The 17,668-nt window shown below is 33.7% G+C and overlaps 1 protein-coding gene across 1 annotated transcript; it reads right to left on the bottom strand.

Annotated features, from left to right (window-relative positions):
* Nucleotides 1-27: 27 nt before the first annotated feature.
* On the bottom strand, nt 28-17,668 carry LOC136412922 (ATP-binding cassette sub-family G member 1-like). Its single transcript, XM_066396178.1, has 12 exons — nt 17,257-17,668; nt 7,511-7,628; nt 5,650-5,842; nt 4,510-4,655; nt 2,254-2,351; nt 2,060-2,200; nt 1,898-1,993; nt 1,727-1,848; nt 1,502-1,670; nt 787-887; nt 582-734; nt 28-523 (listed from the first exon to the last, which is right to left on the bottom strand). The coding sequence occupies exons 1-12, from the start codon at nt 17,483-17,485 to the stop codon at nt 179-181; spliced, it is 1,911 nt and encodes a 636-aa protein (XP_066252275.1). The 5' UTR covers nt 17,486-17,668; the 3' UTR covers nt 28-178.

The raw sequence follows: 17,668 nt of genomic DNA, 5'->3' as shown, positions 1-17,668 counted from the left end.
AAAGTAATTAAAAAAATAAGACCTACGTTATAATCTATTGTATTACTATATTAGAATCGGAGAAGTTTCCATTAATTTATGAAGAATACTATTTTTGATATATTGGCCACTTATGCATACATCTCGACTATATCACTATCACAGCAGTTTATAGGCAATATCACGTCAAAACCAAATTTTAGCGTTTATTCAACTTAAACCATAACGTCAAATAAGTTGCTGCGTGCATTAATGACCAAATGAATACCACCAAGGATATATTGGACACGAGATCCACATTGACAATGTCCATTTCCCTTAGGAACTTAGACGGATCTTCATAGTGGCAATACATTTCTTCTTCTGGACATAGTAGGTCGGCCCTATTGAACCCGTAGACGGACATCACCATTCCATGGAACGCCGCCCTGAAGTAGCTTACGGTGAACAGCCACCTGAAGAAATAAGGTGTGTCCATACGTCGAAGGCAGAAGCCAAAAACTGAAAAACAACAGGCCAGGACTGGACCTATGAATACTGCAATCTGAAATGATTATGTTAAAGTGAAATTTTTATTTGGAGAAATTTACTTTAGTACTTACTTTAGTAGATGTAGTAGCTCCGATAAAGTATCCCATAGATTGAGCACATAGCGTTCCAATGGTGACGTAAAAGACAAAATGATAAGCTCTGTAATCTATAGGTTGGCTGGTCAGGTAGTAGGAAATTGCGATATAAATCCATGTGCACAGGACCTGTAAATTTTTGCATTTAGTCTAATTTTTACTCAATAGATATCAGATATACTTGAAATGGTATCTCTATTAATATCACAGATAATAGATATGGGGAGAGCTTGTACCATCGGTTGAAGTGTTCTCGGGTGAGGATTTTCATCTCCAAAGGAACTGAAATCATAAAAAAAATTATTATTGCGGTTTTAAGAATGATTCAGAGCATTAATGCAAGCACGATAATTTTAAAATGTTAATTAACTACGTTCAAAGACACGATAAACCATTAGTTCATATTTCATTGTTACTCACACATGTGAGCAACCAAGTTCAAAGTTCAAAACGTTATAAATTGTTTTAAAATTCGCATAAAATTGACACGCAAAGTCGAGTATAAGATCGGAAGACAAAAAATGTGTAAGAACTTATCAAAGCGCCGCACTTTATATTTGCACTAATTAGAACCATGAGAGTAAACATTTTGTAGAAATTAAATTAAAAGCGGGTTTTACATTGCACTTGTTACGTATGGCAATAAAGCAAACTAATAATTAATTTGCGAATATATTATAAAATGTACTTTAGCATTATTTAGTCGCATTTTTCGTGTTAATCCAGGTCTTTGCTGTTCTCAGTTATCTCCAATAAACACTAACATTTTGACCAAAGTTCAAATATTGTAATTTGTGTTTTACCCACTCATCAAAAACATGCAAAAATAAATATTTTCTAAACATTAAACAGATGTAATAATGATATTTAGTGAGACATATCTAACGTTTACTTACACGATAACGTAACAGACATTTTCCCTGTGTAGACGTTGAGCAACATCGTACCATAGAGGTAGATGTAGTTGGCAAGAATTTTATTGGCATTAGCCCCAACTCCGCGGTACAAGTACCCGAAGAGTAGGCCTATTAACACGTGGGCCAAAATCCGGTTCATGGGGTACAGCTATAAGAGTTGATTAATTAAAACGTATTAGGGGTTTTGAGGAGGCATTTTTATACCCAATTTCTTTTGGTCTCCAGCATGTTTCTTTTGTAAAGCAGAAAGAACTGCATTATTACTGGAGCGGGTACTATTGAAGGGATATCGCTTTTCAGGTCCAATATATTCTTTTTTCGTATACCTAAAACACTTATTTTCAAGGGACTTTCTCATATCAAAATCACCCCCACCTTTAGTGTCAATAACTTCTTTATGCTGGTGTTGTTTCACTGCATTAGCTAAAGCTTCCAGGTTTACTGAGTGTTCGCCAGAGGCTAGTTCTATCACTATAAGTATGTATAATAATTATTACAGAAATGGTCATATACAATATAAGCGCGAATTAGACTTACAAAAATCTGCAGGATTGTGGTAGGGAGGACATTTGATGTTGTAATCATTGAGATAAGGAACTAGTTGTCTGCTAAGGCCGTCGTATATACACTTTCCCTCTGAGAGGGCATAAAGCTTGTCAAACATTTCGAAGAGCAAAGCTGTAAGGTTTTAGTGGATGTAACTGAGCGTTAATTTAAGTTCTTGAACTTACCAGAAGGTTGATGTATGGTGCAAATTATCGTGCGCCCTTCTTGAGCCAATCTTTTAAATAAGTAGAGGCATTGGGTGCATGATGAACTGTCCAGGCCGCTGAAAAGAAAATTGAAAGTTCTCCTAATAATTATAACCTCAATTGTAAACATTTTCAATAAAAGGATAGTTGGGTTTTGAAGTTGGATGAGTTCAAGAGAATTCGTTACCCCTCGATTTCTTCATATAAACTTTTCCGTTTTTTTTTACAAAATTTCTTTCAATAAAAATTTATATTTCAAATTTAAATCAAGTTTAATATTTTTTACGAGTGAAAGAAAAAAAGGCGCGGAATCACCAGTTTCGACCGAAAGTTATTGTTTTGTTGCCAGACTTGATACTGCTGTCAAATGAAATCAAATTTTGAAGATGTCTTGTTTATTCATTTCCGTCTTGGCTCAGTTTCGAATAAATACTCGGTACGTTTTTAAAAAATCAACGCGTAATTCCGTAAAAATGTTTAAACGTTTGAAATCTGATATTTTTCACAAGCGAAGCGGAAAAAGGCGCGGAATCATTATTTTAGTACCGACTAAAGTGTTATTCTTTTGTTTGCAAAGCGTATTTGGCAACTTCATACTCCTGTCAAATGAAAAAAATTAACACTTGAAGACGCCATTTTCATCTGTTTTCGACCCGGGTCAGTCTCAAACGGATACTCATCGTGTTTCTAAAAAATTAACGTGTAATTCCGTATAAACTTCCCCAAACTTTAGTGTGAATTTCTTCGCGAACGAAACGGGAAGACAGGCGGGTGCCCCATTGCATCCAGATCGCAGCAAATCCTTAGCAAAAACGACGCTTCGGTAAGTTGATTTTTTGTCCAAAAAAACAAAGAATAGTTGAGAAGTTATTTCACGTTCGAGTTGCGGTATGTTTCAGTCGTGTGATGATTTTCCCCAGACGTTTATTAGATTTACAAGTTTCAAACCGACTACAAAATTCATTGTAGTCAGTTTGTCTGGCTCAAAAGCAACCAATTACAGTAGACCCCCTCTATAATAGAGGTTCATATAAGACGGATTCGTATAACACGGCGGAAAACTTATGATCGTGTTCGTATAACGCGGTAAAAGAACGAGCCAGGTATTACGATTTCATTGTGTTTTAATAATTAATTTAGCTGTTGGCTGGTAGAACTAAACGTTATTGTGCTTCACAAATTTGGGGGAAATTCATTTTTAGAGGAGTCGCCTCCCGTTGTTTCTACTTGGGACACGCATTAAACGTGTCTGAAAAAACTTACATCGTATGGTTTATGTAACTTAAATTTGAGGAAAAAAGTTTCAGAAAAATAAATCTTTGGGTAATTAAGCCCGATTTCATCTAGAGGAAGTATATATAGGTCCATAAGTGGCTCATGTATTTGTAGGTATAATCTATAATAAATGACTCGTACAACACGGATTCATAGGTATAACACGGATCGTATCTATCGTGTTAGAGAGGGGTGGTCTACTGTATAAGATCTCGTAACCTATAATTTAGGCCTCTTATTAGAGAAGTGTGGCCTACATTTAAAATTGGGCTGTAGAATTCCAAAATTCGGTTATTGTTAACTGTTCTATCGAGCTTACTTGAACGTTACCCGTATACATTGAAATATATCATTTATTAGGCGTTTACTAGGGAACTATTAATTACAATAAGCAATGACGTTGATGTCTATTATTTTCTTGTAATTACGGCTTGTTTCGGAGTTTCGTTGTTTCATATCGCAAATTGGTTACACGGACCCCGGGCGTGTTCCTTTATGGTTTTTAGGAATTTAAAAATTAAAATCATTAAGGATGGATTTCTTCACAGAAGTCTAGGGACATTTACTTATCATAAATCGATAGTTTAGTTGTCACTTTATATCGATTTTTGTATCTTGCATAATTAAAAGACCTTGAACAAGTACTTATTAGCGTTTACTTACTTACACTTGAAAGTTATATTTTCGTTTATTTTCAAGTGGTTTTTTGTGCTAGAATTTCCTGATTACAATTCTATTAATAGTTACAAAAAGGCTGGTAATACCATCAGATAATTAGATCACCAACACCGTAACTGATCCTGGGTGACTTCATCCATAGATCTTTAGCTTACATGCTGTGGCTCAATTTATATTTCATTTGCATGTAAAACATTGATTATTTATTCCACTTTCTAAATCTTTTATTTTTTGCGCACCAAACCATTTACATATCTACATAATAGAAAAATGTTCACTTACGTGGTAGGTTCATCTAAGAACAAAATGGGTGGGTTGCTCAATAATTCCAGTGCAACTGCTAGTCTTTTTCGCTGACCTCCAGATAGGCGGGAAGTGAGAGTATGATGACTTTGACTCAAACCTAGTAAAGCTAATATTTCAGCAACCTGCAACAACCATAAGATGTCATGTTTGGACTGGCCAGGAGTTTTTGAATTGTTTTCTTTTTTAGTTTATTTTTTTGGGGTTTCTGACCTGAACAAATTTCAAAACTCAGTCGAGTCACGGTTTTCGAGGAAACGAGGGCAGTAGTACAACAGCCGTAATATAATGTTAACAATAATTTCCAACGACAATAATGGTATTATCTACCGTTGCCTAAACACCCGCATTAATATAACATAATACAAAAAAACTGGTTTATTCTAGTTTTTCCATTGTGGGATTTTATGAGTCTAAACTAATCTGAATTGGAAGTAAATAAATGCTTTTTTTAATTTAACCGAAATATTAGCATTCAAAAATAATGTTTTTTGTCCAGCGACAATTTGCGCCTCTTCAAAACTATAATTAAAACTGTTAAATGTGAACCATCGACGTTGAACTTGTACGATGTTGTAGTTTGAACTTGAAATAAAGTAACATTTTAATTAATTTTCTTTTCATTTTTCAGATTGCTTTGGGTTGCTTCCCTTGAACTTTGAGGTAAGTAACAATTTCCAAAATTTACTTTCAGGTAATGTGTTAATTCACATTACTTCAGTTTTTTCTAAGTAACTCTAAAGTTTTAAAATGTTGAGTCCTGATAAAGGTAAGAGCTCGATAAGTGGGACGCACTATAGATTTAAAAATTATGTGATTTTAAAGAAACCATACTAAGTAGTACATTTATAAGCTGTAGTACAAAAAGATAACGTTTCGTCAGAATTTTGCTGCGATTCCTGTTTTGAAGTCCAGTTATAACTATACGATTTTCCAACCGAACATTATAGGGTAGAAACTAGTGTATATTATCTTATCAGCAATTGCAGCATTGTTAACCTTCGCTTATTCTTAACTTATCATCTGACCCATTCTTCCACTGTGATACACACCAAGGACAAACTATTCTAAACACTGAAAGTAGGACGAATGCAATTTAGATATTATAAAATTACTGACCTGCTGTTTTTTATACTGACTGGAAACTGAATAACCCAGTTTCAAATTGGCTGCGAAAGTCATGGCCTCCATCGTTGTTAGTCCGAGTCTCAGTTCTTCATCCTGAGGAATATAAGCGCAGAGTTTGGGGAAAAGTGGTCTGCGATCTCGGGTTATGCCGTTTAATTTGATTGTACCAGCACTTCCTCGCGTTCTGAAATTAATAGGAAATTAAGTTGAAAGCGATAAAAGAGAAACGAGATGCACTACCGTGCTTCAGTGACTTTGAAAGCATAATTAATTCTATATCGAATTCATTAGTTACTCGACAATTGGAAGTTGGTATCGAGATTTTTATAGGAAAATCAACCTTGGGAGTAAATTGTTCAGTAGTCAGGGTTTTCTGTATGAAAAAGTAAAGTTTTGGCATTCCAAATATGAAGTAAATAGTTCTTCTAATTATTGTAAATATGGCCTAATTGAGGTTCAGACGACCTAAAAACCGATAACTCTAATGAAAGTGTATTGTTTGTTCACTGTGATTCGTAGGTTTCCGGACCTTAATTTGCATTACTTAAAAGTTTCCTTTAAAAACATTGAAATTGTGCTCTTCTTAATCCTAAAACTTCTAGATCCGACCTAACGAACCCAACACAGAACAAAAAAAACGTAAATTTTACAGGTTTGTTGCCGCTTTCAAAATAGTGATTCATTCTGCGTTCATTATGTTATTCTTGTGCGGTGAAGAGTTCAGCTCTGTACGAAGCTTTATATTATTCAAAAACTAATGAAAGATGGGTATAGCGATTTATATAAAAAACTTGACACCAATGAGTGATAAATTAAAAAATTGCAAAATGTAAATTTGCCCTAAATCTCTGTAAAATTTAACAGTAGAAAATGCGTTCAAAGAATTCAGGGGTCTTAAGTGAGAGGACAAAAATAAGTCATTCAGTTACTGCTTTTTCTTGATTAGGAATAATACGCAATTTCTATACTGTGACTTATGGCAAGAACCAGCTGAAGCATGTTGAAAGTTCTTCGAAGAATAACTTAGTTTTATTAATAACGTCAGTTTGTGGTATTAGTAAATAACAGTTGGATGTGGTTAATTTCAATGATTATATAGGCGAAGAATAGCAATTTCGAGAACAATAGCTAAAGCGTAACGGTTGCAAATTTCAAAGAAAGCAATAAACTTCGAGTAAACCGAATGAAACTAAAGTTTTTATAACTCGTATTGTTGAGATATAAGATAGACACGCACCTGCTATTAAGTATAGTCGCTTAATTTCTATGGTCGCAAGAAAGTTTCATAATTGTGTTGAATGAGGAAAACATCAAGTTTCTGGTTACTTTAGTAACCAAATAATTATCAAAGAAACGATGAATTTCTCATTGGTCAATTTCTCCATTTCCATTGGAATTGTCTTACTGGTAAAATTATTACGACATTGGCCCTACATAAGAGCTTGAAAAACGCAAATTGCTCTATTGAATATTCAAGAATTTATTAAAGAGTTTGAAGTTTGAACGGTGCATAGCATTAAATCTTTTTATAGAAAATTATGGAAAAATTGCATGAAATTCGATCGACCTGTTTATAAAAATGAACAAATGCTAAAGCATTTTTTGCTTGCGCTGATAACGGCAATTAATTAATCCGTTACTTATTACTGGCATTTTCGTTGTAAACATTACCTGAAAATATGGGGAACATTTATTTTTACAGTTTATCGTTGCGTTTACCGCACAAAGAAAAATTGTTGCCTTGAGTTATGCAGTTATTGTTTTTAACACACTTTAATCTCAAATCACTTTTGAAACCTTCAATAAACAAGGCCATCCGATTATGTCTTAAAATGCATTAGTAAATACTTACATGTACCCCGCCAAGATGTTGAGTAAAGTGCTTTTTCCAGCCCCAGAGGGCCCCATGATGACGGACAGTTGTCCAGAGTTGAATTTACCGGACACTCCATGAAGAATATTTTTAGTTTCTGTAATAAAAACGAAAACGAGATGATCTCAAAGAACTCACGTAAAAAGTCGCAACAACAATAGTAATACCATAAATAATTTATGGACTTTAAAATTTCTCATTTCACCGGTATGCGAAAGAAACGGAAAGTTGTTGGATTAATCTCAATTTCATATGGTGTGTTGGCGGTTTTTAAAGCGTTTTGTTTAATGGGAAAGTCTACTACAGTAAAATAATAATGATACATTATTTAATTCGACGAAACAATTATTGGTAATTAAAGATTTTTCCGTAGAAGACCTATAACCAGCATATTTGTTATTTGATGCTTTTTCCGAGAAAATCAATAACCAACCTTATTGTCCTTTATATTTGATGCGAAACATTATACTTGTCCATCATATCTAAATGATTTAAAAGTTATAGTGTTTGTTCATAGTTATTATTAAATTGCTTAAAACATTAATGAAGTGGTAGAACCTCAAACGTGAACATCGACAGCGTCGTCCACTTATGCTAATTGTAGATATACGTTAATAAGTCGACAAGCTATCATTCATTACAATAAGAAAACGCATTAGTCCCTCTGCATTGAAGGGGTTGAAACTACAAAGGATGGAAAAAGCAGTGAGACAACCCCCCTTCTAACTAAAAAAAAATTGTTCTTATTTTTATTTCGAAATTTTCTTTGACCTACCCTGTATTGCCAGGTACTTACTAGATATACATGGTATCTCATTTAGGTGTGCTCATTATTGCCATCTTCCAATCGGTGAGAGTTACAAAGTCGATTAAATTAAAAAAAGGTGGTATTTTTGGGAATTTTTAACATTTCGTAAACGGCGTTGTCAAATAGTTTTTGGTTTCCGAGACTATGAAAAATGTTAAATTGACCAAACCTTTGAATCGAGCATATCAGTCAAGTCAAATAAAGTTTTATGCATTTTTTTGTTACTTTCTTCCTCTAAACAGATACGGAGAAATTACATATTGTTCGTTAACTTATTAGTCTTACTTGTCCTCTTGAAAGATAAGCCGCTCTTTCAGCACTTCTGACTGATTTTTGAATCATGTATTTTCGAAATTTGGATTCAAGAATCAACTCTAAGCCGCGATAAAAGTATTGTAGATTCGGTAAAATACATAGTTTTTTTGTACGTATTTTACTTAATATTGGCATAAGATGAGGGCAAACCTGATTTCAACAATTCGGCAACAGTGTTTTGACGTTGGGTAAAAGTTGGAGATCACATGTTTGCATTGTATTTACATTAGAGAAAGTCAAAACATACACAGTTTTTTTTCTTGAGATGATCCAATTTTTTTTCCACTTGGGAAATATCCGTGTAAACATTTGAGTTGGTATCCAACGGTAGATGTGCTTTCTTTTTGCAACAGAAACTCTAATTATGTCTGAATTTTATAAAAATGGTAGAAATCGTCGATTTTTCAGCGAAGTTGTAGTCGGAAATTATCATGTTCACAGGATTAATTAGCTAAGAAAACGTTGTATGAGTAAAAAAATTGAATTTCATTATCAACGGATGCTATGAAAATCGAGATTGCTTCGTTGGTACTGTTAAAAATTCGTCACGATTAGTGAAGTTGCAAAGCTACAAATAAAACTCGGCAACACTGTACTTTTGCTATCGAAGAAGAAATATGTACATATGTATATTGCAAGTATGCAGCTCAGCATATACCGGATGTTGGTTTCAGCATTGTTGTCAGTATTTCTAAGATTTTTTCTTAATTGGGAAAAACTGAATATTGACATACAGTACTTCACAAAAGTTTGGAAACATTAATAGGAAGTGGTTAAAATATTGGAAACATAGTTTGTGGTCTTCATTTGATTACAGTTGAGAATTTATTATATATTAGGTGTACAACTTTGCTTCCGCCGTTTTTTTTCCGAATTTCGCGATTTTATTGTAAAAAACTAATTATACCTTTAGGATCCAAAGTATTGTCCATCGCTGGCCACTACTTTCTCCCATCTTTCGGGCAGCATACGAATCCCGTGTTGAAAAAATTGGACATCTTTTGAAGCGATCCACGATTCTATCCAATTTCTTACTTCTTCATAAGACCGGAAGTGTTGGTCAGCTAGCCCATGTGCCATGGATCGAAACAAGTGATAATCAGAAGGAGCTAGGTCAGGAGAATATGGCGGGTGGGGTAGGACTTCCCATTTCAATGTTTCCAAGTATTTCTTGACCACTTGCGCAACATGGGGTCGAGCATTATCGTGCTGCAAAATCACTTTATCATGTCTCTCGTTGTATTGCAGCCGTTTCTTTTTCAATGCTCGGCTCAAACGCATTAATTGGGTTCGATAAAGAGCACCTGTGATTGTTTCAGTTGGTTGTAACAGCTCATAATATATTACGCCGAGTTGATCCCACCAAATACAGAGCATGATTTTGGAACCATGAATAGACGGTTTGGCCGTCGACGTGGAAGCATGGCCGGGATATCCCCAAGTCTTTTTGCGTTTGGGATTATCGTAATGAACCCATTTCTCGTCCCCAGTCACAATACGATGCAGAAATCCCTTCCGTCTTTGCCTTGCAAGCAACTGTTCACAAGCGAACAGACGCCTGTCAATATCTCTTGGTTTCAACTCGTACGGCACCCAATATCCTTGCTTCTGAATCATTCCCATGTCTTTGAGGCGTTTTGAGATTGTTTGTTGAGTCACTCCCAATGATTGTGCCAATTCTTGTTGACTTTGACACGAGTCTTCGTCAAGTAATGCTTCCAAGTTCGCATCTTGGAAAACCTTCTTTCTTCCACCGCTATGTTGGTCTTCGACGTGAAAATCACCGTTCTTGAAGCGCTGAAACCACTCACGACATGTCCTTTCACTAATAGTGGCTTCCCCATAAGTATCTGAGAGCATTCGATGAGCCTCAGCAGCAGATTTCTTCATATTGAAGCAGAAAAGTAAAACCTCCCGCAAATGACGAGAATTTGGCTCGTACACTGACATTTTCAATTGCGAATAACTTTATGATGAAGACACAAATAGACTAATATTTTTATGAGGTTATGTTAACAGGTGCCCAAGGCTCCTGCATGCCCACATGGGGTTATTTATTTCGATCATTACTTACCGCTACATACATCTATTCAAAAACGGCGGAAGCAAAGTTGTACACCTAATATCATCAGATTTTATGCTATAATTCCCTGTATGCTAGTTTGCCGTTAATTAGTTCATAGTGTTAAAAAAAATTGAAATAATTTTTTTTTAAGTTTGGAAGCAGAGTTGCTTTGTTGTTGGACGATGAAAACTATGTTAGCAGTGTGTTGTTGAGGTATTTTTGACATTTTGTAATCATGTCTGAAATAAAATTATTATCTTTGGATTTGAAAAGTAAAATAGTTGATTCTCATAAACGAGGTGAAAAAATGATAAATATTGCTGATTGTTTCAACATGTATCGGAGAACAGTATTAAAAATAATAAACCAATATAATGAAAGAAGTATGGTAAAATTGTAGATTAGTAGAAGTTTGTTTGCTCAGACGGCGTTCTGTAAAGAAACTCTTTAATTTTTCCAAACAATTGCAAGAACCGAATTACATTTACACGCCAACATTTACCGCGGAAAAGTCAAAAATGGAACAACATATTGATTAATGATGAGAATAAATTTCTGCTTTTTAGCACCGATGATAATAAGTTTGTAAAGCGTTCTGCAGGAAAGAGGTTTGATCCTAAATATCAACTACCTACAGTTAACCATGGTGGCGGTGGGATTATGGTGTGGGGATGTTTTTCAACATCACGTTAAGGTCCAATTGTTCGAATTACAAATGTGATGGATCAATATGTGGATATGGGAATACTATCCAACAACACGTTACCCTTTGCGGAGGAAAATAATGCGTTATTGCGGATATTTCAACAGGACAATGATGAACTGTTAAAGTGTGGTTTGAAGATCATAACGTTAACGTGGTAAAGCGGTTACCATAATCACCTATCACAATTTTATTGAGAACTTATGGGATGATATTCATAGGAAGATAGGAGGTCTCATCACGTCGCTAATAAAGATAATTTATTAGAAGTCATTAACTTGGAGTGGAGAAAATTATCCGCGGAAAAATTTGCAAAATACATTAATTTCATAACAAATCGGTGTGGACTTATACCAAAAAACATAGGATTTTCTATAAATTATTAAACCAAATGACTTGTTTCCGAACTTACGTGGTTGTAATTTATGACTTGTTTAGCTAATTACATGTATTACTTCTCTACTATGTATTTGATTTCAACTCAATTATTTTTGAAAGATGACACATTTAATTCAACATTTATAGAAAATTTGAAACACGAATAAAAAATGAATTAACCTCATAACTCGTATTTTTGTATATTTCCCTTATATATTTTTAAACATTTCTGGAATACTGTTTATTATATACTATAATCAGACTATTTTGTTTGCGAATAGTTAATTGGAGTTTATTACTGTCAATTGGTGTTGGGAAGATGTAAAAAATGCAGATAGCACAATTAATGATACGTGTAAAATAGTGAATTTTCGCTTATTTTATGTTAAGTTTAAGTGATATTTTTCATTTAATAGTTTCTAATTACAAAACATTAATTATCCATTTTATTATATTAATGTTCTCATATACAGGGTTGTCCACTAAGCGCGCGACAGACGATTGCGGCCCTATTTATAGTTTTTTTCAAAATTCTTTTCACAGTTATATGTACAACCTTATATGGTACATTTTAAAAATATTTTCATTTATACAGGGTCCGTCAAAAAAAAGATAAAACAAAAAATATTGTTTTTTTAAATGGAACACCCTAATTTTTATTGCATTTTTGGATTCTGCGTTCAATTTTAATACAAGTTTATTAATACGTTGACATTCTTAGAATTAATAATTTTCAAGATATGCGCAATTGAATGTTGAAAGTGGCAGTTACTGATGTTTGCAAAATTGCAAATTGTTAACAAACGGAAAGGTATTTGGGAACCCTTTTTCGTCACAATACAATAGAAAATCCGTATTTTAGTATGGTATCAAGCCTTACTTAACACTTTCTACAGGGTGTCCATAAAAATAAAGCCAACTTGAACATCCAAAAATAGTCAAAACTTAAAAAATTCAAATGAGATTCTACTATTATTTTGATGTATTATAAAACTACATCGAAAAAGAACCCATGTTCACATTTAATTACCTACATTAAAGTTGCATAGTTTTTGAGTAATTTTGTTGTACAAGTTTATGCATGGGCTGTACATCCCTAATTCTAATTTATAATGTGAATATAATGGACGTATCTATAATTCTATCTATCTATATATATATATATAGTATCTATAGTTAAAGTTTAAGTTTTGACCATTTTTTGATGTTCAAGTTGGCTTTATTTTTGTGGACACCCTGTAGAAAGTGTTAAGTAAGGCTTGATACCATACTAAAATACGGATCTTCTATTGTATTGTGACGAAAAAGGGTTCCCAAATACCTTTCCGTTTGTTAACAATTTGCAATTTTGCAAACATCAGTAACTGTCACTTTCAACATTCAATTGCGCATATCTTGAAAATTATTAATTCTAAGAATGTCAACGTATTAATAAACTTGTATTAAAATTGAACGCAGAATCCAAAAATGCAATAATAATTAGGGTGTTCCAATAAAAAAAACAATATTTTTTGTTTTATCTTTTTTTTGACGGACCCTGTATAAATGGAAATATTTTTAAAAAGTACCTTATAAGGTTGTACATATAACTGTGAAAAGAATTTTCAAAAAAAACTATAAATAGGGCCGTAATCGTCCGACGCGCGCTTAGTGGACAACCCTGTATAATTGCGACCTTTAGCCGGTAAATTTTGCTATTTACAAATGATTTATAATGTTTCCAAGAAAAATCTATGTTCGCATTATAAATTGAGAATGATTAATTAAGACTAATTCTATGAACATCAAAGCTAAATTAAAATTAATTTATTTTTGTCTCTTAGTTATGCTCAGCCTCCTACTCATTTTTAATTCTTCAAGCATGCCTGAATAAAACCAAATTCTGCGTTGAGAACATTTAAAAGAGCTTCTTTCTGATATATGGATTTTCGCTGTAATAAAATAATCTAAATATATATTAATTTATGGCACGTGTTATTATTTGATGCTAAACGGTCGTTACTGAAAGTAATACAAAGTAGCGTATAAGTTTTATAAATAGGCATATCTTACTAGTAGTCATGCCGCGGTACTGACACCCACACGCGGTAATGCATTATTAGTTGTCGGATAGTAATTTAATTGTCATTCACGATTTTAGCCGGTTTTGGGTATTAAGATATCATAGTAATATGCCGCATTTTGCTATTCCAAAAAGCTTACAGTCTTAGCATAAGAGCAAACTTGAAATTATGTGAGCGCCCAGATTTCACTTGGACATATGTCAGCAAGAAGCATTTAATGGTTGATGACCCATATTTCCATATCAAGAGAAAGATCGTTAGCATAGTAAAAAAAAAATTAAGTACATCTGGGTATATGTTCGTTTTTGTATGATCGATCGACAATTAATATTAAGATACCTTTACACCGTTCCGCCATTTGTGTATAAATGGTAAGAATGGACGTTTCGAATTTCATAATAAATAGTTGGCCAGAACGTTTTGTTGACAAATGTAATTAATGGTGATAATTAAGAAGCCCATTATTGCTCCTGCTACCACTAACCACAAAGTATTTCTGTTTTATGGTGTGTCAAATATTCCTTAATAATATGTAAACCATCGCCTGTTCGGTTTTGTTATTAAAAACTTTCCGCAATGCATTAATGGTGCACCACAACTCTCAGTCCCATATGCCAGAATGACTAGATGTGTATATCTAGTCATTCATACTTAGACTTAATTGCACGCGCATATGTCGCTCATATTGCTTCGAATTTGACCGACAGGTCCAGGGGCAATAAGCAAAGTCTCCAGTACTCTGGTGGGAGTCTTTCGCAACCCCAGTTATTCCATTGTCTCTGAATCTTATTAAACTAAACGTGCATTGGTACATGTTGGGTCTTTCTTCAATGGGCCACCTTACCATATGACTGTCCTGTATATCATAAAGGCTTAATCACCGCGTGGGGGTTTTTAAATAAGCTTTTTCAAAGACGCAGGCTTCTGGGTAATGCTCGTACCGAATTGCTTGCAACTCTCCCTCCGCTTCTCGCAAACTAATTTGACGTAGCCCAAAAGGTTTGCCAAAACTCGAGCATTTGGGGATTCCTCTTTAAAGATATCCCAATTGGTGGCTGTTGAGTTCCTTGCTGACAGCTTATTTTTGATGCGTGTCGCACCTACATATCTCGAATGAAATATGATGGCAGTCTGATATCGAGAACTCAAGGATCTTTATCAAAAAAAGCTAATATTATATAATAAAAATGATATGCTGATGTGGAAAAAGGGTTGCATTTAAATAGGTTGTTTTTTTGAGAATCTCATCTTGACACGAAAGCGATAACCTAGTGATGTATATTTTTAATATAACTGAATTTATCAGTTTTGGATTTTTCTATGGGAGTATTGTTACTTTTCAATCTTCCTTCCTTGTAATTGAAGCGACTACCACGTAATTTTAAGCCACGAATATATTGTTAATTTTATACGCAGATATATCATAAATATAATAAAAATGTGACGATGATCACATCATACAACATGACCCCACCATGACACCACATTATAGAGTAGAATATAATTTTCACATTTTAGAGAGTTAATTCGTCATAAATATCGCAAGTATTTAATTTATTGTCACTTTAGATTACGCTTTGAGTTATGTAAATTACATATTTCATTATCTATGAATTTTTTTGTTGTTTTTTGAACAGAAGCGAATCCAAAACGTTCTAAACGTTGTCTTATTTGGAGAATCAAAATAACTCAATTCTGAGGACGTGTTGCTAGAAATTATTTTTTGGCATAAAAATTCATATATATTTCCTCTTTGTTAACTATTCGGAATTTTTCCAATTAATAAATAATATTTGAATAAACATCTGTACCAATATACTTAGAAGAGTTTATCTGCAAGTTCAGCTTATTGTTCAAACGTGTCATGTAGTGTTTGCTAATAACTTGAGCTTAGTAGTAGAGTAACCCCCAACTCAGCATTAGAACATGAAGATTTGCCTACAGACTCTTTTCATCGCATTTTCGTTTTAAATTTGGGACACTCGGTATACCAGCTAAATATTGCGTGTAAATACAAACAAAAGAGCGGCAGCAACAGTGCGCTGCTTTTTGTCAAGCCTATACGGCCAGCTTGTTTGATAGGCTTATAAGTCTGGCAAGGATTGCCAAGTTTCAAAATTATTAATTGGCATAAGCTGCGTTGCCAAGTGTTGCAGGTGATGGAGCATTTAATGCTTCTTTAAAGAAAGTTCCAAATAATTGGTTTTGTTGTGATCAAATTAGGACAAATTTATTTAGAAGGAGAAAAAATTATATTAGTGCGTGAGATTCGAATCTTTTATGCCCATGAAGGAATTTTTAAAGAAATTTAATGGTTATATTCAGATTTTAATATCCATCGCCGTTTTAGTTACAGAGTGTTTTACGGAAAAAAATATGTGTAATGTTTTCCTGTTCAAAATTTGTGGATTCCCTGGAAACATTTCTGAAGCACTTTTTTTGGAAATTTCTATCAAGTGCTATATTTAAGGAATGCTGATTTTAAGCTCCCTTTGCATATGCGAAATATACAAAGTTTCCATAAAATTTCTTTTAAACAACAATAAAAACATTTATTATGTAGGAAATGTAATTGCATCGTTGAATTTCTCTTTAAAATATGTTTTAAAGTTGTTTTCAAAGAAATCAAACATTTCGAACAGGAAAATAAAGAGAAATCATTAAAAAAAAACTCGTAATAAGCGGTGAACCGCAGAACATCGATTAATTTACCTTTACTATACGTCATCAAGAATCTGACACTGATAATAGATAAAAGTTGAATTCATCTAAGACATACCGCTGAAATTTCAACGACTACTTGAGTTTTTTTCTAATAAACATCCTTTTTTACAGATAATTTTTTCGAAGAATTCCATAGTTCTGAATTAGTAAAATATGATTTCCACCATTAAGTTCCTTATAAAAATTGTATTCAGGCGCATAAAATTTCTTTTCTTTTACCTTGGCATTAATAGGGCTCCCGCTTAAAAATGTTTAGTTTACCTTTCAGTTATGAGAAAAATATTGCGGATAATTTAATTTTCCAGCTAAAATCTTCTACTCTTGAAAAATCAACTTACGCTGTAATTTCGTAGAAACAAACAAATCTGATTAAATATTTAGCTCGCAATTGTGAAGTGTATAATTTCTCTTTATTCGAGTATTTGCTAGCTGTCGATCATATCAAAAATCGATCACAATATATACCATTCAATCATGAGAAGTATTGAGATCACCACGAATTTTAATAAAACCGAACGAAAGCCATTAATTTAAATCGAAAATTTCCTCAATAACAATAGGTAGTAGGATTCACTTTGCCCAATAAGCCACAAATCTTATGAATCACTCGAAATTTTTGGTGCGATTTTTTTTAGGTTTCTCAAAATAAAACAAAATATGATTAATTACCTTTTTTGAATTTGGTCACGGACCAACTGGTGCAGCTAAAAGTCAAATTCTCAAATTCCAAATCCACATTCTGACGCTTCGGAAAAATATACTGGTTCTTCACCCTTTCAGGAATAATCACGTTATTGTTAATTTGTCCAATTGCGTCCTTGTCACTACTGTCCTTTAATGAGGACAAAGACTTGTTGCTCTGGCAGCACGGCAATGAGTTCGGTTTTTCCGGCATCATTCCTCACTTTCTCATTGTCTTCAAAACAAAAGCGAACCTTTCCCGTTAAATTTTCGGCAATAATGAAGTCTTCGTTGCAGCTAAAACATCGCAACTAAACCTCTCGTTTATTCATTTATTTCATTTATAAGGTTCTCTCCTTAAGAGTCCCAACACTTGGACTTGATAAGAATGAACATGTCT

Source organism: Euwallacea similis, chromosome 13 (assembly GCF_039881205.1).
Source record: "Euwallacea similis isolate ESF13 chromosome 13, ESF131.1, whole genome shotgun sequence".
Classification (NCBI taxonomy): domain Eukaryota; kingdom Metazoa; phylum Arthropoda; class Insecta; order Coleoptera; family Curculionidae; genus Euwallacea; species Euwallacea similis.
The sequence above is the reverse complement of the archived record's forward strand: the minus strand, read 5'-3'. Positions and strand labels throughout refer to the sequence as shown.